We start from the raw sequence: 22,074 nt of genomic DNA on the forward strand, positions 1-22,074 counted from the left end.
ACAGCTGCTTATCCTAATTCAAACCAACCTATAGGAGATCTACATCTTCACCCATACAAAGCTTCGAATGGGGCCATCTGAATACTAGCATGGAAACTATTATTATACGCAAATTCGATCAATGACAAGTGCTCATCCCAACTACCTTTGAAATCAAGCTCACATGCCCTCAACATGTCCTCCAAAGTCTGAATAGTCCTCTCAGCCGACCATCATTCTGCGGATGAAAAGCGAAACTCAAATGAACTTGGGTACCAAGACCCTTCTGAAAGGCTCTCCAAAACTGTGAAATAAACTGAGTGCCCCTATCTGAGATGATAGACAAAGAAACTCCATGCAATCTGACTAACTCAAAGATATACAATCTAGCATAATCCTCAGCTGTATAAGACGAATACACTGGCAAGAAATGAGCTGATTTAGTCAAACGATCTTCAACAACCCAAATCAAATCATGATGACAACGAGAAGGAGGAAAACCAATTACGAAATCCATATTCACTTCTTCCCACTTCCAAGTAGGAATTCTAAATTCTTGCATTACACCACCGGGCCTTTGGTGCTCTACCTTAACCTGTTGACAAGTAGAATACTTTGCCACAAATCCTGCTATGTCTTTCTTCATACCATTCCACCAATAGATTTCCCGCAAATCGCGGTACATCTTGGTAGCACCGGGATGAATATAATATCGTGTGCCATGCACTTCAGCCATAACTCTTTGCCTTAGATCATCAACATCGGGAACACACAATCTACCCTGCAATCTCAACACACCATCTCTCCCTTGGGAGATGATACAAGTCAAATGACCACCTTAATTTTGAAGACATGATTGGAGGTTATCATTTAAAGGCTAAGACTTGGTCACCCCGAGGGCACAAGAATATGCAAGAAAGACCCGTTTTGAGCATAAGAAAGGCCGTGTATAGAAGATTGCTTGGAGCATCGAAGACTTGAGGACTCACGGTTTTGGAAAACACTTAATGGGACATGATTTGGTCATCTTCATTAAGGGTATTTTGGTCACTTCATTGGGTCCAAATGCACTCCATGGCCACCACACCCTTTAAGGGCATTGTTGTTATTTTGCCTTGTCTTGTAATAGAATATAAATAGAACATGTTAGGTCTTTTTTCTTATTTAGTTATTTATTGATGGAAGACAAACTCTCTCTCTAGTGTGAGGAGTGTAACACCCCTTATTTATAGGGCTTGGCAAAGCCACCAATCCGTAACTAGGGCTGCCCAAGTGTGGATATCACTTGTGTTGCATCGTTGGCTTGATATGTTGGTGATTAGGGAGGTAAAGTCCCTCTTTTGTCAACATAAGAGTTTGGTGTTAACATTCATTAATCTTAGGGTCCTTATATGTGGTTAGGGTTCTTAGATTCTTGATTATTGTATGTCAAACTATCTATCCATCTCTTTTGTTAACATTGTATTGTTGTTGGTCTTTGAAGTCTAGTGAAGCCGTGTGGGGTTATTTCGATTCACTAGCATTGTTGTTCTTGTGTTCATCTCTTGTCTTGCTCAAAACTAAATCTAAAGTCTAGTGAAGCTGCGAGTGGCCTATTTCGATTCACTAGCACCTTGTTGTTCAGCTTGTTGCTCTTGTGTTGGCTTAAATCTCTTGATACACACTTAGTCATGTATCATTTGGTATCAAAGACATCTTTGATTTTGTTCTAACAAGATCAATCTTGGGCTTGAGAGTTAATATATATATATATATATATATATATATATATATAACAAAGAGTTGAAAAACTGGAAAAAAAATTCCAGAAAAAGAGTAATCTGCCCGTTCTTGTTGTTCTTGGCCGAGAAAGTTGTTGTTCTTGTTGTTGTCTTGGACGATACATGTTTCTTTGTAACTAGATCTTGTAGTATTTTGTTGTTTAGAGTGTTTCTAGTGTTGGTTTCTTTCTCACCAACACTAAAAAGTGTCCAAATCTAAGCTTGAACTTAGACTTGTTGATGTTGTTAATGTGAACAAAGTATGGCTGATTTGATGTTGTTGTCATTCTAATCCTTGACCGTGTTGAAGTCCTTGTTGTTGTGGAGTTGGGTGTTGGAATTTGTTGTTGTTCTTGGTGTTGTTATTGTGTTCTTGTTGTTCTTCACCCTTTTCATCTTTTGTTAAAACAAAAAGTGAACATTAGATCCACAAAAGGTGAAAGACCAAGTTGTAGTACTTGTTGGTGAAAGACTTGATCACATCACTCAAAAGACTTGACAACCACTTTTCACTTACTTTCCTTGATTTAAGGACCTTCTTTCAAGGAGAAAGTACCAAGAAGGTCAAGTCTTGTTTTGAACTTGAAAATGAAGCTCCGAGACCAAATTTCCCTCCCTTAACCAAATCCACCATTTTCAAATTGTAGATTGGTCAAGACATGAAATTGGAGAGTAAACTTTTGACAAAACCGAGGCCAATAGTGGACTTCCACATCACGAAATTTCCGTTCACGCAACATTTTGAGTTCAACTTTTAGATTTCTTAGTTTCATTTTAATTTTTCTTAGTTTCGTTTGTTGGTTTGAACACTAATTGACGACCTAGTAATCTCCTACTAGCTTGTTAGTTAGTTTTTGTGTTCATTTGTTCGTGTTAGCATTATTTTGTGCTTTTCTTGTTTTTGAATCGTAGAATTTCTTAGTTCAAGTTCGGACATTATTTCCTTGAGTCTTCAAACAAAGAATCCATTCCGACCAAGGAGTAGACTCACCTCTCAACTCATCATGAACTACAAGACGACTTGCAACACTTGTGAATCCAAGTGTGAAACGATCAAGTGTGTGAGAGTTTGGTGAGGTTGCTTCGAACTAACTTGTGTTTTATTTTGTAGACTTGTTCTTTTTTTTAGGTGCAATTACGATGGAACCCATGGCTGCAAGTGCTATTTTGGCTAAACTTGAAGCCATTACCCATCAATGGAAGTGATAAATAAAAGGTTGGATCATATGGGAGTTCCAAGGGAGCAAATGGGATACCCGGGCACACGTCAAGATGAAGACCGTAGCTCATGTGAGCTACGAGGTAAAAATATTATTCTCTACACTCATATGAACGTAGTTGCAGTTTTACCTAATGTAAGAGTGCATGAGTCTTCATTTTGTCATACTCTTGATATTGTTAGGTCACATGAGGACCAAACTCTTATTGTAGATACATAAACACTAGTTGATCCTTTAGATGACGAAATTGATTCTCCTCGTAAGAATAATTTGTGTCCATCTGGTGCTAGCACTTACAACTTGACTAAGGTTCCATTACCAAGTGACGAGAGTATTCACACACTAGTTGACCCTTGTGAAAAACAAGGTGAGTCTATGTTGGTATGTGAATTGCCAACAACTAGTGAGGGTGAGAAAAATGATCAACCGGGCGTAGATGATCTTGATTTGCTTGAATATTTAGAAAACCTGAGTTGTGATTGTCTTTGTGAAGATGATTTTGATTGTGGTCCTTTGGCTTCCCGTTATGGTTTGTACATATGTGAGGACAACTCTTGTGAAAGAGAAGGTGATATGTGCTTAGAAATGCCATCTACTTCGTCTTTATGTGTTTCTTATGTTGGGCATATTCCTAGTGGAAATTTTGAAACTAGTAGTAAGTGCATGCATGGGAACCCTTTATTTGAAGTTGACTTATGGAACACCTTTCTCAACCCTCTTTTATTTCATGATATTTTCAATAGTGATAAAGAGGGATTGCTTAATTTCGAGGATGACACCCTAGGGGAAAGTGAGAGTGGCCGAGACCTAAGCCCTTGGTTACGTCTCCCATTCGATCCCGGTAACTTCTTACATTGTGAAGGATGGATAGTTGTTGGTCGGTCCACTTGTTTGAGTGATATTGTTATATGTGTTAGGTGGAATTTAATTTTAATCAGGACACCACCCCTTGATGGTCCTTTTGCCAACTCCTTTGTAATTTTTTTTCTAAGTCCCTCGTGATTATAACAAAGGACGTGTGGTTATATCTCAAGTGTTTACCTCCTTGGCATGTTGATATTGTTTATTGTACTAACTCTAACCCTCATGTCATGAGGATGTGGTGCTTTTTTATTTTCTCTTTGTTCTTGCAAGGTTTGGATTCGAGGTCGAATACTTTTCAAGAAGGGGAGGATGATACAAGTCAAATGGCCACCTTAATTTTTGAAGACATGATTGGAGGTCATCATTTAAAGGGTCAAGACTTGGTCACCCCGAGGGCACAAGAATATGCAAGGAAGACCCGTTTTGAGCACAAGCAAGGCTGTGTGTGGAAGATTGCTTGGAGCATCGAAGACTTGAGGAATCACGATTTTGGACAACACTTAATGGGTCATGATTTTGTCATCTTCATTAAGGGTATTTTGGTCACTTCATTGGGTCCAAATGCACTCCATGGCACCCCACCCTTTAAGGGCATTGTTGTCATTTTGCCTTGTCTTGTAATAGAATATAAATAGAACATTTTTGGTCTTTTTTCTCATTTAGTTATTTGTTGATGGAAGAAAAACTCTCTCTCTAGTGTGAGGAGTGTAACACCCCTTATTTGTAGGGCTTGGAAAAGTCACCAACCTGTAACTAGGGCTGCCCAAGTGTGGATATCACTTGTGTTGCATCGTTGGCTTGATATGTTGGTGATTAGGGAGGTAAAGTCCCTTTTTTGTCAACGTAAGAGTTTAGTGTTAACAATCATTAATCTTAGGGTCCTTACATGTGGTTAGGGTTCTTTGATTCTTGATTATTGTATGTCAAACTATCTATCCATCTCTTTTGTTAACATTGTATTGTTGTTGGTCTTTGAAGTCTAGTAAAGCCGTGTGGGGCTCTTTCGATTTACTAGCATTGTTGTTCTTGTGTTCATCTTTTTTCTTGCTCAAAACTAAATCTAAAGTCTAGTAAAGCCGCGAGTGGCATATTTCGATTCACTAGCACCTTGTTGTTCAGCTTGTTGCTCTTGTGTTGGCTAAAATCTCTTGATACACACTTAGTCATGTATCAGGAGAAAACCTCTACTTTTTGATCCTTAACTGACTCCTTCAGTCTGTCCAAACTAGGATCCCTGTCTTGCTTTTCCTTTACCTCCAAGACCAAAGAGGACTCGAAACTACTCTGAACTAACATACTCTCTTTAGCAGAATCAAGCAATCTAACACCCAACCTAGCCAAACGATGCACATCATGAGCTAATTCTTTCTTATCATTCTCTACATGAGCTACACTACCCATAGACAACCTGCTAAGAGCATCTGCCACAATATTGGACTTGCCCGGGTGATACAACACACTCATATCGTAGTCTTTTAGCAACTCTAACCATCTTCTTTGCCTAAGATTCAACTCCCTCTGAGTAAACACTTACTGCAGGATTTTGTGATCAGTAAACACATCAGCATGAACACCATACAAATAATGTCTCCAGATTTTCAAAGCAAAAACTACAGCTACTAATTCAAGATCATGGGTTGGGTAATTCTTCTCATGAGGTTTCAAACGTCTAGAGGCATAAGCTATAAATTTTCCCCTCTGCATCAACACACAACCCAAACCAACTCTAGAAGCGTCACAATACACCACAAAACCATCAGTACCATCGGGTAAAGCTAATACTGGGGCTGAAGTGAGTCGAGTCTTCAACTCCTGAAAACTCTTCTCCCAGGCATCTGTCCACTGAAACTTAACTTTATTTTGGGTTAACCGGGTCACGAGACGCAATGGAAGAGAATCCCTCAATAAAACGACGGTAGTAATCAGCTAGACCCAAGAAACTCCTAATGTCAGATGGGGAGGTAGGTCTAGGCTAATTCTTTACAACTTTTGTCTTTTGGGGATCGACTCTAATGCCTTTGACGGAAACAATGTGACCCAAAAAAGTAACTGACCTTATCCAAAATTCACACTTGCTAAATTTAGCGACTAATTGATGATCTCTAAGAGTTTGCAAGACAATTCTAAGATGGTCGGCATGATCATCCTCTCTTTGGGAATACACAAGAATATCGTCTATGAATACAATGACAAACATATCAAGATATTGCTTGAACACTCAATTCATGAGGTCCATGAAGGCTGCTGGAGCATTGGTTAACCCAAAGGACATGACAACAAACTCAAAGTGACCATAATGGGTTCAGAAAGTTGTCTTTGGAATATCACACTCTCTCACTTTAAGCTGATGATAGCCGGATCTAAGGTTTATCTTTGAGAAATGACTTGCACCCAGTAGTTGGTCAAATAAATCATCGATTCTAGGAATAGGGTACTTATTCTTGATAGTTACCTTGTTGAGTTGACGGTAGTCAATGCACATATGCAATGTACCATCTTTCTTACGCATGAATAGAATAGGTGCACCCTACGGGGAAACACTGGGTCTGATAAAACCTTTGTCTAAGAGATCTTTGAGTTGCTCTTTCAACTCTTTAAGTTCTGTGGGAGCCGTACGGTACGGAGGAATGGAAATAGGCTGAGTGCCGGGAAGAAGATCAATCCCGAATTCTATTTCTCTATTAGGTGGGACCCCTGGGAGATCTTTTGAGAAAACATCGAGAAACTCATTAACAATGCAAACTAACTGAATAGTCAGAGTCTCGGACTTGAGGTCTTTAACTCGAAGTAGGTGATAGATGCAACCCTTGGAAATCAACTTCCTAGCTTTGAGGTAGGATATGAAATGGCTCTTCGGAGTTACAAAACTCCCGGACCACTTAAAAATGGGCTTTTCAGGAAACTGAAACTTGACCACTCGGGTACGACAATCTATAGACGCATAACACGAGTGAAGCCAATCTATACCCAGAATGACGCCAAAATCAACCATATCTAGATCAATCAAATCAACATATATGTCCCGATGAAGGACAGTGACAAGACACTTTTTATACACTCGCTTAGCAATAACAGATTCTCTTACCGGGGTAGAAACCAGAATAGGCTCAGGAATCCGTTCAGGGTCCATCTCAAAATTTACAGCAACCAGAGGAGTCACATAAGAGAAACTCGAACCGGGGTCTATCAATACATACATATCAAAATAAAAGACACGGAGCATACCAGTGACAACATCTGGAGAGTCCCCCTGCTCTTGGCGAGGTGGTATAGCATAGAAGCGATTCTGGTGCGAACCGCCAACAGTACTAGAAGAGGCGCCTTGAGGAGGAACTGGGCGGAATATGGAGCGGGGGCACTGGCAGCCTGCCTTTGGGTATGAGCATCTTGACTCCCCTATCTAGATTACGGACAATCTCTAAGTCGGTGGCCCAACTTTCCACACCAAAGCAACCCCTCTGATCAACAAAACACTCGCCAAAATAATCTCTACCACACTTGGCACATAAAAGAGGACGAGGTTTGTTACTTACACTTTCCTGAGACCTGGACGGGATAGGCTTGTTCCCCTGCTCCTGCCTGCTTCTAGGTGCAGGAGAACTAACTGTGGAAGGCACGGGCATAAACGGACGTCTCTGGAATTGAGGGTGGTTCCCTTCATGGAATCTAGACTGACCGAATCCCTGCTGCTCTGATCTAGCTCTTTTATTCCCTCTTACTCTCTCCCTCTCTTTTACCTTATCAGCTTCAATCTGTTGGGCATGTATCATCAATCGAGAAAGGTCCATCTCCCTATTAAGCATAGCAGATCTACACTTTTTCACAACGTAACTCGACACGCCGGTCACAAACTTGCTCATGATGGTCCTGGGGTCAGCTATCATACTAGGAGCATATTTGGATAACTGATTGAATCTAAGACAATACTCCTTAACAATCATGGAGCCTTATCTCAAATTCATGAATTCCTTTATCTTTGCTTCCCTCATCTCAAGAGGAAAGAATCTGTCCAAGAACGCATCCTGGAATAACTGCCAAGTCATGGGAGCGATATTCTCCCCTCTACTCTTCCTTCACATCTCAACCCAATCATATGGAACATCTTTCATTCGATAGGCAGCCAATTCAACACTCTCCTCCTCAGTCACGTGCATAATCTGGGTGCTCTTTCCCACTTCATCCAAGTACATCTGTGGGTCTTCACCTACCTTCAACCCAAAGAACTCAGGAGGATTCATCCGTATAAAGTCATGAACTCGAGCTGCAACAGAATTATTCTCTTACAGAGGCAGAACAGTAGCCTGGGCGTTAGTTTGAGCATTGGTGGTAATTGCCTGCGCGAGCGCCTGAAAAGTTGCCCAGAATTCAGCATGAGACACATGCTCGTTCAAGGGATCAACAGGTTGGGGTTGCTCATTGTTTCTACGAGCTCGACGAGGAGTCATTTTCTGTTATAAGAGAGCATGAGTTAATCGCAGATAAAGAGACAGTTGTAGGCACGATAAACTTTAGAAAGAAAGAAACGACTTTTCCTAAAACGTCCCGTATCCTCTTGCTCATAGATGTGGCGCGCTACACATCGATGATCAAGACTCTACGTAACGCGGCTTGTCAGACTCCTTAGGACCTAGGACTCCTTAAACCTTAGGCTCTGATACCAAGCTTTGTAATGTCCTAAATTTTCCATTCCGAGATGTCACACGGTGCTTAGGGCTATACGTAGCCCCAAGCTAACCCTCGGAGCCAGTCACTACCTCAAGGAACTCAATTCAACAATAGTCATGCATAATAAAGAGATATATCACATCGGGTTTAAGAGAGATATATTGAATGTTTGTACATACCATCCCTTTAGTCTGACAAAGCCTCTATACATCAAAATCAAGGAGCCTTTGGGACAAACCCCCAACTGACTCAACAGTACTGAAAGCCCTAACAACAGAACGATATCACAAAAATATAGACACGGTCCTCGAACCATGAGGACTCACCACTGAGAAAACATAGTGAGGCACCCGAATATCGCTAACGCGGCTGCGGCTGAGTACCTAAAACTACATTACAAGAAAATGTAGCCCATAGGAAAATATGTGGGTCTACACTTTGAATGTACTGAGTATGTGGGGGTGCATGTAACAATGTAAATATCATTGTCAATTTCATAAAAATATGCATATGTACAATGATGGCCCATTTGTTTTGAGTTAGATTGAAACATACTTTTCATCATCTCATAGTAAATAAATCATATGATAAAAACCTCATAAATCATCATAAACAACTCAACTCTTCAACTCAAGACTCGGAGTGACTCGGTAATTCAAGAAACTCAACTCTTATGGACATGGGATATTTTTATAACCGACATAAACCATGTGAGCTACATAGAGTCCAATGTTTTGCCCTCTTAAGGAGAGAACCCTACATTGGCGGGAGCGTCGTACTCTTGCTAGGGAGTACAACCTCAATTTAGTGATCACAATCTCATACTCGGTGTCTGGCCCACAAATATCAATACCAATCCTACGGTGCCACGTAGTTTCGGGGGAAATACCATATTTTCTGTTCGGTGCTAAATACTACTCCCAGACACAAGCTCAGAACGCGTTAGGAAATCCACCACAAACATCACAAGGGTCTATCATGAAGACCAAATTAAATCTCTTTCTCATTTATCAAATCATAATCAATTTGTGGATTCCTAACTCGACTCAAATCAAATAAATCTTTCTCAATATCAAAATGTATCAATTCATTAAATCATGGCAACATCAATAACTTTGAGAAAATATCAAGACTCATTATAACAACTCAATCTCATGAATCAATATACTCAATAATCCAATTTGTCATAAGAAAGCTTAAAGGTTGACACATATCTTGAAAGCACTTGAAATATCAAGTCATAACTTGGGAATAGTAAAATAATCATGTATAACAAAGCTTGAACAATTGATATTCTCATAGTCTCATGATGAAGTAATTTGGGTATAAACCCATTTGCAAAATCATATAAATCCATAATAGAAATCAAAGCTTTGGGCACAAGAACGAAAGGATTGCTCTTGTTCAAAATCCCACATACCTTAATCTTTGAAATTGGATAAATTCTAGTGCTTGAGACTTTATCCGTACTTGTAATAAATGATTCTCAAAGTCCACACTATGAGGAACTTGGTTCTTGAAGAAATCTTAAAGATTTATGGATGATTTTTGGAAGATTAATGTTCTTGAATGAAACCCTAGATATATTTTTTTAAGAGAATTGGAAGAGAATATGGAGAAATTAGGGTTTGGATGGGGATTCTCATATACATAGGGGCCTCCAAAAGATGGGAAAAGATCAAAATACCCTTGCAAAAATGCCCTTTAATTGCTGAAAAAAAATAGCTGACGACATTTGTGACAAGTCGTCATGAAATATCGTCACGAAATATCGTCACAAAAGGGTGACTTTCTGCTTAAGGTTGACGACATTTTGTGACAAGTCGTCAGACTTGTGACAAGTCGTCACAAAATGTTGGAATTTGTGAATTTCTTTTAAGGTGATGACATTTTGTGACAAGCCGTCACACAGTTTCCAGGCTAATTCTGTTGGAGTAAAATAGGCATAACTTTTTGCTCCGATACCGGATTTAGGTGAAATTGGTACCGTTGGAAAGCTAATTCAATTATCTATCTGTTGGTGGTCACGAGCTCAAAATTTCTTAGTGTAACAAGAGATATGCTCGTTTGAAGTTGACCATGCCAAAATCCTTCTCAAGAATTCAATCGGTAAAGGATGTTTTGATTCACCTAATCGCTAGGACATCTTTGAGGCCTTAATACACATCACCCTTGATCAGAAAACAACCAAATCACTATAATTTATTTCTCATGAGCTTGAGTCATGGTGGTACTATTGGTTAGAGTTCTCGGGGTATTACACCTCTATTCTCATTTTTCTTTTTTCTCCTTTTTTTTGCTTTTTTCATTCATTTAAATTTATTTTATTATAATAGAAAATTTAAATTATTTTAATATATTTATTAATGTTGATCATTATTATGCCATTAAAAAGGATAATTATAAGATGAACATAAATAAAAATTTTATTGTGGGAATAGGAAAAGACAATAAAAACTTGTAACAACAAATCAATTGAAAAAAGGTATAAAATATGATGATAGGATTACATATGTCATTGAGAATTTTTTTTTTGACATCAATATAATATTATAATAATTTAATACTCTTTTTTCTTCCTAGTATTGCAGGTTTGAGAAATCAAAAGAAAGATGATTATGAGGATTAATGTAATATATTTTTGCATAAAGGTTCCCCTACATATTTTGAAAAGTAAGTGTGCAATTTTCATCAAAATTTTGATTTATCTTTTTTATATATTTGAATTCAGTATCATTCAATAATATAATTTTTTTTCCAGATGTATCTCTTTCTAAATAATTTTTATAGTGTATAAAATTAAATAAGATAAAATAATTCAAACATACAAATCTTTAAACCATGAAAATAAGAAATAAGAATAGTACCTGTGGATTGATTCTTCTCTGTGAATAAAACTATTGAAAAATTTAACAAAATAAAAAATAAATCTAATTTTTCTTTAAAAAATATAGAGTCGAAGAGGTAAAGCCCTTAAAATCTTCGTTAAATTGAACTCTATGTAAAATTGAAGATTGTATGGAATGAAATTTTAGTTCTTTTCTTTTATCCTTTGATTTATATAGAATATGTGTAGAAATATTGAAATGTTTATCAAGGCAAATAAACAAAAGAATTTAAAAATATTCAAAATAGAAAAAATATTTTAGTATAGTAACTGCAATTAATAGGGAAGAATAAGGGTGTGTTTGGTATGATGGAAAATGTTTTCTGAAAAATATTTTCCTATTTTCCCTTGTTTGGTTGCAATAAAATGTTTGGAAAACATTTTCCACAACAACTCATTTTTCTCAATTTGAGGGAAAATGACTTCCCTCATGGGCCAAGGAAAGTCATTTTTCAGAAAATGACAAATGTGACTTATGACCCTACCCCCACCCTTCTTCCCCACCCCAACAACACTCATATTCAAATGACTCAAAAAATTCATATTTCTCAAAATTTACATTACTTGAAAATATTTTTCACTGCTCTTTACTTCAATTTTTCACTGCTTGAAATAAAAAATAGTGAAGCCCGAATTTTTCTCATTTCCAATGTTCGTTGAATGTATTGTTATTTCATATGCGTAGAGGAAGACTTACCTATGTTACTTTTGATAATTGCATATTTCATTTTGTCATCGATGTAACTTATTTCACGAGGTTGAATAAGCTTGTCATTTCGTTATATTTCTATTGATTGTAGTCTCTTGAGATTGTCTAGACAAAATATTAAAAAGTGTCTCCTATATTTGCTAATTAATAGTTGCTTAAATTTAGTGATTGTAATATTTTAGTATTCGATATTGATATTATTTATTATGCTTAAATTAATTCTTACAAATTGTTGAGTTGATAGAGGCACTGATATACTAGTTAACAGTTAATAGTATTTTCTAAAAAAATATTTTTTCACTCACCAATCAAACACTAGAAAATATTTTTCTAAAATATAGTCTCTACTCACCAACCAAACACCATAAAATATTTTTCGGAAAATATTTTTCACTCACCAACCAAACATGAGAAAATAAGTAGAAAACCAACTTATTTTTCAGAAAAATATTTCCATCATACCAAACACACCCTAAGTGCCAAATTATTGCATAATGATTAAGGATAATAAAGATTGAATTAACAGAAAGAAATAAAAAAGGAAAAGAAATATAACAAAAAGGAAAAAAAAAAAGGGAAAAAACTTAAAAATAAATGATGTAATAAAACATAGAAAAGGAAAGGAATTTGAAATGTAAATTTAAACATTGTAGAATTTTATTAATTCCTTCTCCTAATTTATTGTATAGAACTGAAAAACTAAGAAGTTGACCAAAAATTTCAATTATCCTTTTTTTTAATTTACATTTCAAAATTTCAATGAAATATTTCTTTAATCGCAAATGTATATTAATTGATATCCCTCTTCATGATTGTTGTCCGTTTTGTATATTAAAAAGAGCCTCTTTTATTAACCTTAATTAAGGTTAATCAATATTTATCCATTATGATTATTGAATTATGATTATAATCGCGAATTAATTATTCAACTATTCATCTATAAAGTTACGTTTAATCTCTTTGGATTACATTTTTTTAATCAAGATATTAACTAATTTATTTTTGCAGCTTTGAAATGATGAAAGTTATAGTGTCAATTTTTAGTATTCATTTTTTAATTAAATTGTGTTTGAAGTGTTTTTTTTTTTTTGTTTCTGGCTTCTATATACAAAACAAGAATATCCATTGTGTTTAGTATATTAATTCTGATCTCTCCTTTTATCACGCTTTCGCTCTCCTTTTATCTCATTGATTTTGATTCTGTGTTTTTACAGGTTGATTGATGCGTGTTGCTGCAAGTTTTGTATTAAAAAATGATAATAAATACATCGTTAATTCTCTTATTATGTTTTGATTGATTAAAATATTGTATATTGTCTACAAATTATCTTTCTTTCTATCGAAAAAAGAAGGTTTAGGTTTAAAAATTTAATTTCATGTGAGAAGAAATTGATGTTAAATAATTTTATTTTTGTCATTTGATTTTATTAATTTCTTTAAACCTAAGTCTAGAACGTCAAATACAAAAAAGTTTTGTCTTCGACTTCTCTTATTCTATTTTTTTTTTTTTTTTACATTTCTTTCTTTCTTGACTTTTAAGTTTTTGTTTCAATAATATAAACTTGAGTAAAGTGTTATTTAGAAGGGAAGAAAAGAAAAAGATGATTTTTTTTTTTTTTGTAGGATTCAATTTGGATGAATCAATTTGGTTGTAAACTTTATGGAAAAAGACAAACAAACACGTCCACTCTCTTTTTTTCTTATTTGAAGTAGATTTATTATTTATTTTTTGATTTTTTGTACCTTATTCATGATCGTAATTGTTTGCAACATAATTTAAATTCATGTAAAATAAATTTTAACCACAAACAAAAATATGAAGAAACAATTTTTTTTTATTGATAAACGATTGTGGTTACAAATCTGTTCCTCCCTTGATTCTTCTTTCTTGATTTTTTCGAATTTTTCTCCGTAATTCGAGGACCGTTAGTAGCTTATTCTCGAACATAGGATGATCTTTTTATGAATATCCATGATTTTGTGTGATATTGGAGATTCCAATCTTTTTATGAATACCCATCAGCTTATGGGATATTCAAGATGTCTGTTTCAGGAAACATGTTACCCTTTAAATAGGCGAGATTTAGGGTAAAGTAGCCTTCTAGAACTCTAACAGAATTTGAATTCTTCAATTTATTGAAGAGTCCACAAATTTTAGATTTTAGATGTCTACAGTAATCAAATAATACATTTGTAAAATTCAAGTCATTATTATTACATAGTTTTAAATAGTTTGAGGCTCTAAAATAAATATATGCCGGTGATTATTGCCGAACAAAATTTTCTATATAGGCTAAACGACTAAAATGATAAGAGAATATATTGAAATTAAATTATAAATTTATTTATTGTATTTTATAAAATAATTGCACGAATTGCGGTCAAATTCACTAGTTAAAAACTAAAGGAGTATTATTTAACTAGATTAAATAATAAATGTATATGCTAAACACACATGTTTTGCATTTATTGAATCAGTTTAAACACTCCGTTATAAGCAACCTCTTTTCGTCCATCTTTACTTATCCATTTTTCTATTGACACAAGGAGTGAAAAAACGTAGATGATAGGGGTAATTTTTACCATATTATCATTTGAATATACTCCCTTCGTTTCAAAAAGAATGATCGACTTTGACTTGACACAAAGTTTAAGAATATAAAAAAAACTTTTGTATCTTGTGGCCTTAAATTAAAGTTGTGTCAAATATACCAAAATGCCCATTAATCTTGTGGTCCAAAACATACCATGTGAAAAGTTGAAACTAAAGTATTGTTAAAAAAGGAAAAAAATCATTCCTTTTTAAACGGACTAAAAAGGAAATTAAATCATTCTTTTATAAATGGAGAGAGTAATAAATTTAATGTTTTGAGAAATATATTAAATAATGAATCGTATTTAATGTTAAGAGTAAAATAAATAGAAAAATAGTAAATTATTTATTGAACATTCAAAATAAAAAAAATGAACAAGTAAAAATAGACGAAGGGAGCAGAACATAACTTTTTTTTTTCTTAATTGAATAGAAAATTAAATCAACTTATAACTCTCCCTCAATATTCTTTCTCAACATCTAATTTTGTGGTATTTTTATTATTTAATTAGTAATAACAAATTGAGAATTGGTGCCTAAAACTTTCGTGTGGCGTAATTCGAAACACCTGGGAAAGGTAAATAGTATGTCCATTTGCCAACTTTCGCGTATAAGACGTTATATTTATATCTCCTCCGTAGACCATAATACTATTCATTAAACTTTTACACATTTTGGGTCTTCGATTCTTCCTCCAAATTAAATTTGTTTTGCTTTTTTTCTCATAACCTCCAAATTCTTCTCAGATTGATCTGCTCTCTTTATATCGATCAATGTCGGTTAGTTAATAGCTTTTACTTTTTTCTTTTAGTATCTTCTTTTTATTGTTATAAATGCAGGCAGCGCCATGCATGCACAAAACATCACACGTTATTAGCAGCAGATTGCTGCAAATGCAAATGCAAATTAGCTTATTTGTTTTCCATTTGTGAATTATTTTTTCTATGAGATTCGATTTCATTTGTATATATATCTCAAAAAAAAACATAAACAAATGACAAATAATTTTGCTAACATTCTTTTTTGGTTCAACTTTTAATCAATCTTATGGCAATATATCCATAGATGATAGGTGATAAAATTCTGGTTATTTAGAATGTGCAAGATTCTCCTACCCCAAGCAGGGACAAAATAAATTTATAGGGGTGGAAGAATTAATTAGAACTTTTGTTGTTTTATTATTATGATAGGTTAAAACAGTGCAAGTGAGCAATGTTTCTTTGGGTGCTAAAGAGCAAGATATCAAGGATTTCTTTTCCTTCTCCGGGGATATTGAATATTTAGAAATGAAAGGGTTAGTTTTTTTTCTCTTCTTTTTTTTTTCTCTGGTTAGAATCTAACTAATTATCTTTAGATAAAATTCTCGTAAAGATATCACACTTGAGCCTAACTCAACTCCAAAAGGTGAATTTGCGTGTATGGATTTGGGCAATCCCCATCATAAGTTAGTGCTGATGTAATATACCACAATTACAATAATTCCAGTTGAAAATAAAAAAAAAAGGTTAAGAAAATAGAATAATCGTCTTCTTGGCTAAGGCGTGGATTCAAAAACTACAGTTGATTCAGTCCAATGCCGTATCTTTACAACTTTACCTTTTGGGGTTGAGTTAGACCCAATGCCGTATCTTTACAACTTTATATGGTCAGAAGTGCTAATCTAGAAAAGTAAGGGGATAAACAAGGGCAGATGTGCCTATTGAGAATGATTGATAGTTTCTCCTTACATGTTTCTTTTTTTAATTTTCTTTTACAGTGAGAATGAGGTATCGCAAGTTGCTTATGTCTCGTTCAAAGATCCTCAGAGTGCAGAAACTGCAGTTCTTCTTTCAGTATGTAAACTTCTCGTTGGTCTTTGCATTCAGTAATTCTTTTTTGTTAATGCTAGTTAATAAGTTTCTGCAATTTCCAGTCTGATTTGTTTAATGATGAAAAAGCTGTTATCTTTGTTGATGTAGTGCTGTTTTTGAAGGCATTAAATGTCTTTTAGTAGTAGTATAATTTATGATGTTTGTGTCTTTGAGTGTACCACACAAATTCAATAGAAGGTACAAGACCTTTGTGCCAGTTAATTTAGCAAGCATCCCTTATCAAAAATGATACGAGCTAGCACGCCTATTCCTTTTTCTGCATCCTTCTGAATTGTCACTTTGTTTCCTCGTTGTGGAAAATTGTTTTGTCGGGTGAGACAGAATGTGAATATTGAATTGTCCCTACTGCAAAACTCTGAGAGTAGCCTTAAGTAGGTTAGCTCACATAGGTTGTGCTTCTGTGGTTGTCCCAAATTTTCCCTTGTATTATTTGGTTGTTGCCTCATCTGTTCATCTGAGATAAATTCAGATTTTTTTGTGATTTTGGGGATTGCGAAACTTTCTATGTTAATATAAAAAGCATACTGCTTATGTTAAGGAACATCAAATTAAAGGAACTGCTGTTGAAGGTAGCGACAATTTGCTGCACGTTTGTACTGTTTCTCTTGGTTAAACTGCCACTTGTAAGCTTGTGAGGCCATTAGCTGAAGGAGCTGTAAGATTTAATCCATCCTTTACTTGGACAAATACTTCACACACCACTTCTGGTTGGTATCTCTTTGGCAATTAGGTTTATTCACTTGAGCCGAGGGTATATCCAAAACAACCTCTCTACCTTTGAGGGTAAGGTCTGTGTACGCTCTACCCTCCCCGGACTCTGCTTCGTGGGACTACACTAGGTATGTTGTTGTTGTTTGGGCCTTTCCTTTTCTGTAAAAGCAATAGAAGTTCAAAAGAGGTCCCATATAAACTACAGTTGATTCAGTCCCATCACTTTATCCCCAAGAAATACGGTCCCATTGCTGCCAGAAAATAGTGCAAAGTAGCTTGTGAAATCCTAAAAACCTTGGTCCATATTACTTGCATGTAGCCTTCTTACTTCAGCTTGATGGCTTTAATAGATGGATCGACCTAGCTTCAGGAGAAATTGCAGTTTGAAAAGTTAAGGGGCTATGCTGCATTTTAGCATAGGGTGGAAGTTCATAGGGTAAAAGTCAATCTGTCTTTTGAAAGTTAGCAGTTTTCTAGTTGTGTTTGGAGAAAAGGAAGCACACAATCAAGGAGTTTGAATACTTATGTAATGAACATTTTATTGACAATTTTCTATGTCACGTTCTGGGAACACACTGGGTATGTTGTTGTTGTATTTCCTATCCAGTTGAAGTTTTGTAATAGAGATACAGATGAAAGCGAGTGCATTATAGCATAAGTATTGTTGGTTGTTCACTTAGCTTACGTGCTGCTAACAGGGATACATTATTTCCAAGTTTGAATGTGCCCCTTTACTGCTCCGCTTTTGCGATTCATAAGCTCATTTGATTTTTCTAGGGAGCTACAATTGTTGATCAGTCCATCTCAATAGCCCTTGCACCAGAGTACAAACCCCCACCTACAGCTTCAGTATCACCAGCTGTATGTATAACTTTATGTTTTAAGCAGGTTTTCCGGCTTCATTCATCACATGATTGTCCGTAAAAGGTGTACCATTTATATGTGCAGCCAACTGGAAGCACCAATGCACCCGCTGCTGAATCTGCTATTCAAAAGGCAGAGGACGTCGTCAGCAGCATGTTGGCAAAGGGCTTTATATTGGGCAAGGACGCAGTTGGCAAGGCCAAGGCATTAGACGAGAAACACAAGATCACATCCACTACTTCAGCCACAGTTGCATCTATAGACCAAAAATATGGCCTCAGTGAGAAAATCACTACGGGAGCAACCATCGTGAACCACAAAGTGAAAGAAATGGACCAGAAGTTCCAGGTCTCGGAAAAGTCAAAATCTGCTTTTGCAGCTGCTGAGCAGACCGTTAGCAGTGCTGGGTCCGCTATCATGAAGAACAGATATGCTTTGACTGGGGTTACTTGGGCTGCAGGTGCTTTAAGTCGAGTCACTAAGGCTGCCGGGGAAGTGGGACAGAAGACAAAGGAAAAACTAGCTGAAGAAGAAAGAAGAACTTTCGCAAGAGGTCATGCCCAAGAAAATGCTGCAACTTCTGCTAAAGGTGAGGTGCAATTACTTGCTGCAGCTCCTGCTAAAGGTGATGTGCAACAACTTGCTGCAGCTTCTGCGAAAAGTGATGTGCAAGAACTTACTGCTGCAACTTCAGCAAAACAAGAACATCCTGAGTCCCAAACAGGGATTGAGGAATCTACCAATCCCTCTCTTCCTCCAAAGGCTTAATCCTACATTATTTTGAGTTGATCAAATTTGATCAGGTCATTATATATGATTTGATCTCAAATGTGCTATGTATACATACATGGAATCTCATATGATACAATGAACTCATAGAATTCAATTATTCTTGTTGGAGATTTATTTTTTTTTCTAACAAAAAAGGCAGTTTGCTAGAGAACAAACCAATTAATATTCCTTTTATGACTAATATCAGTATTGCACAAAATAAAAATCAGAATTTCTTTCATTTTTATGATTAAAATCTGTTTCATCTTCGTATTCCTTGCATTTAAAAAAAAGTAATGGCATAATATTGATGTCTATATATCTTTTGTTTAAGCAAATAAAACTATACACTTGATGAAAAAAAAAAAGCAAGACATTTGATTTTATCAATAAAAAGAGTGAGAGAGAAAAAAAATAGAGAGCGTTGGACGCTGAAATCTGAATAGAAATCTATATTATCCTCCAATTAGGTAGCAAAGATCATTCATCAATTTGAAGCGGATTAAACATTAGTGGTACCATGATCAAAAATAGTTGTTTCATGCTCAATTATAAAACAAAACAAATTAGTTAGAAATAGTATTCTTAAAGGTGCAGACATGAGGCAAGATGTTTTACTTGATGCGGGGGTATTGGGGTGCCAGTACAATGATTTTTTAATATTTAATATTTCTATAAATTACACAAATACATAACTTATGTTTTCAATATTACAAAAAATTTTAACTCATTAAATATATTACAAAAATTTCAACATATACACAAAATGCTATGTATATGTCGGCTATGTTATGTATATTAATAGTAAGAGAGAGTAAAGTAATTAAAAAAGTGGGAAAGAGTGTAATTACTTCCAAAAGGTTCGTATTTATATTATTTACCTAATAATTAAATAAAATTACATAGGAATTTTAGAAAGTAAATAAAAAATAAGTGAAAATGTAGATAGAAAGTGCTTTATATTAAAATGTTAATCAAATATAATTAAGAGTTAATCTAATGGAGGCAGGCTTATTTCAAATCCGACCTTAGCTCAGTTGGTAGAGCGGAGGACTGTAGTATGTGTGCTGAAATCCTTAGGTCGCTGGTTCGAATCCGGCAGGTCGGATATTTCTTTTACTCTTTTTCCCCCTAACCCCATAAGGGGTCGTTTGTTTGGAAAACAAATTATCTTGCATTAGTGTATAACCTGTTATAGCATGCTATTTGGCATTTGTTCAAGATTAGTTATCACTTATTTACAATTACCTTTTAAATGACTTGATCGCAGGGGCAGAGCTAGCATATACTTAGCCTTCGGTGAAAAATTACACTATTTATATATGGTTAAAATTATTTTTTATGTAAGTAGCAGATGTGGAACCCTTTCAGCTAGTTCTTGTGTGCAATTTTGAACCTCCTCATTGAAAATCTTGGTTCCGCCACTGATCATGTAATTTCTTTTCATGGTTTCTTTTAAGTTAAGAGGCTTAGAGCTATGGAGGGAAAGAAAACAATTCCCCAAATTCTGAAGTAGGAAATCCTCACTAAAGTAGAGGTTACATCTTTAGGAGCAGTAGCCAGTAGCTTAATTTAGAGGAACCAAAGAACGTTTCCCTTTTACCTTACTGTAGACAAACTAAGATTACAACAATAACAAAAGCATACTCGGTTTATTTCCACAAGTGAGGTCTGGACAAGCTAAGATTACAACAATAACAACAACATAGTCGGTGTATTTCCACAAGCGAGGTCCGAACAAACTAAGATTACAAAATAATAATCTATGATTGGTTGCACTTTGAGCATTTTTTTAAAAATATTCTATTATAAGACTGAAACTAAAAAGTAAAATTACAACACTCTTTGTGCTAGAGAAACAAATATATAGAGCGATTTCTTAGTAGAGTTTACCTACTGTATACACGAAGTAGGTGTGAGGCTAAGTTGTTGGAGCATCAATATTGCATGTTTAAGCTAACTTTCATTCAACAAAGTGCATCACATATAGAGGCATTATTACATATTACCCATGATAATAACATCATCAAATACTCTTCAAACAACCTAAGTCTAACATGACATTGACAAACAACAAACCAAACATGGCTAGAAATCATATGATCTTGACATTCCTTGTATTGTTTTTGCTGATTTCATCTCTCTCTGATGCCACAAACAGTACCTCATCAGACATCCTCCAAGCCATTCAGGAGATGAGAACAGCCAACTATTTCACCTTTGTAATGCTGATTAACATGGCCCCTGCAGACCTTATTCAAGGAAACATCACTTTCTTGATGCCAAGAGACAGGACACTTTCCCAAACATCAATCCAAGAAAACGACGTCGCAGATTTCTTGCTCAGGCATTCCATACCATCACCATTGCTTTTCGGCCACCTCGAACACTTCCCAACAGGCTCCATGATACCAACTTCAAAACCTGATCTTTTCCTCAGAGTCACCAATTCTGGAAACATGCGTTTCTTTCTCAACAATGCTAGGGTTGTCAGTCCAAATATCTGTACCCAAAGTGCTTCCATCAGATGCCATGGCATTGATCAAGTCCTGGAAGCCACCACTTTGGCATCTGATAACAATGCCAGTCTTGCTGTGCCTCCACCCTGTGATCGTAACATTACGAGTCCTCCTCCTTTTGGGCTGGATGCATCACCTCCTGTAATGTCACCACCATCAGCAGCACAACCAGCAAGTATCAACATTAATCCGGTCACGTCATCGGCTTCACCACTGAAATCTGCTGCTCATCAATCTGCAGGTTCTTTAAGTCAAACTGGAATAACTATGCTTATTTGGTTGCTGATGGCCGTGAAGTTGTCTCTTTGATGAATCAAAGCAAGAGAACAAGCTTGTATATGGAGGCCAAAATGGATATAGTGATATAATATACTGAATTTATATTGTCTATGCTACTTAGCTTCTAGTCTATTAAAATTTGTTTAGTACTTTGTTTTGCCACTTCTTTAGATGCTCCAAAGGTATCTTCTCTCATATATCCAGTTTAAACAAACATATATGCCAACCATATGACTGTTCGTAGCAACTATCTACTTGAGGAAAATAAATGTTTGCCTTCTCAAAATGGAAAGACAAAAATAAATGAAAGATTAAAAAATAATAAATGCTGCACGCGTATTTTTCGATCGTAGCACAAAATTTATTTATTTATTTATTTAAT

At 35.5% G+C, this 22,074-nt stretch overlaps 2 protein-coding genes and 1 non-coding gene across 3 annotated transcripts; all 3 read left to right on the forward strand.

The window, feature by feature from the left end:
* Window positions 1-15,305: 15,305 nt before the first annotated feature.
* LOC107874685 (binding partner of ACD11 1-like) lies at window positions 15,306-19,141 on the forward strand. Its single transcript, XM_016721441.2, has 5 exons — window positions 15,306-15,456; window positions 15,868-15,971; window positions 16,434-16,509; window positions 18,037-18,120; window positions 18,208-19,141. Exons 1-5 carry the CDS (start codon window positions 15,451-15,453, stop codon window positions 18,889-18,891), a joined length of 954 nt encoding a protein of 317 aa, XP_016576927.1. The 5' UTR covers window positions 15,306-15,450; the 3' UTR covers window positions 18,892-19,141.
* Window positions 19,142-19,916: 775 nt separating this feature from the next.
* On the forward strand, window positions 19,917-20,002 carry TRNAY-GUA. Its single transcript is given in 2 exon segments — window positions 19,917-19,953; window positions 19,967-20,002. It is a non-coding gene; the product is annotated as a tRNA-Tyr (tRNA).
* Window positions 20,003-20,834: 832 nt separating this feature from the next.
* Window positions 20,835-21,801, forward strand: LOC107874684 (FAS1 domain-containing protein SELMODRAFT_448915-like). The gene has a single exon (XM_016721440.2). It carries the CDS (start codon window positions 20,952-20,954, stop codon window positions 21,720-21,722), a length of 771 nt encoding a protein of 256 aa, XP_016576926.1. The 5' UTR covers window positions 20,835-20,951; the 3' UTR covers window positions 21,723-21,801.
* The last annotated feature ends 273 nt before the right edge of the window (window positions 21,802-22,074 follow it).

The sequence above is a fragment of the Capsicum annuum genome, chromosome 6, assembly GCF_002878395.1.
Source record: "Capsicum annuum cultivar UCD-10X-F1 chromosome 6, UCD10Xv1.1, whole genome shotgun sequence".
NCBI lineage: Eukaryota > Viridiplantae > Streptophyta > Magnoliopsida > Solanales > Solanaceae > Capsicum > Capsicum annuum.

Excerpts from the sequence above, each read along its gene's own strand:
- LOC107874685 (XM_016721441.2), top strand. Across the intron at positions 16,510-18,036 it reads AAACTGCAGTTCTTCTTTCA|GGAGCTACAATTGTTGATCA; the intron begins GTATGTAAACTT and ends TGATTTTTCTAG. Across the intron at positions 18,121-18,207 it reads CAGCTTCAGTATCACCAGCT|CCAACTGGAAGCACCAATGC; the intron begins GTATGTATAACT and ends TTATATGTGCAG.
- LOC107874684 (XM_016721440.2), top strand. The coding sequence starts at position 20,952 with ATGACATTGACAAACAACAAACCAAACATGGCTAGAAATCATATGATC.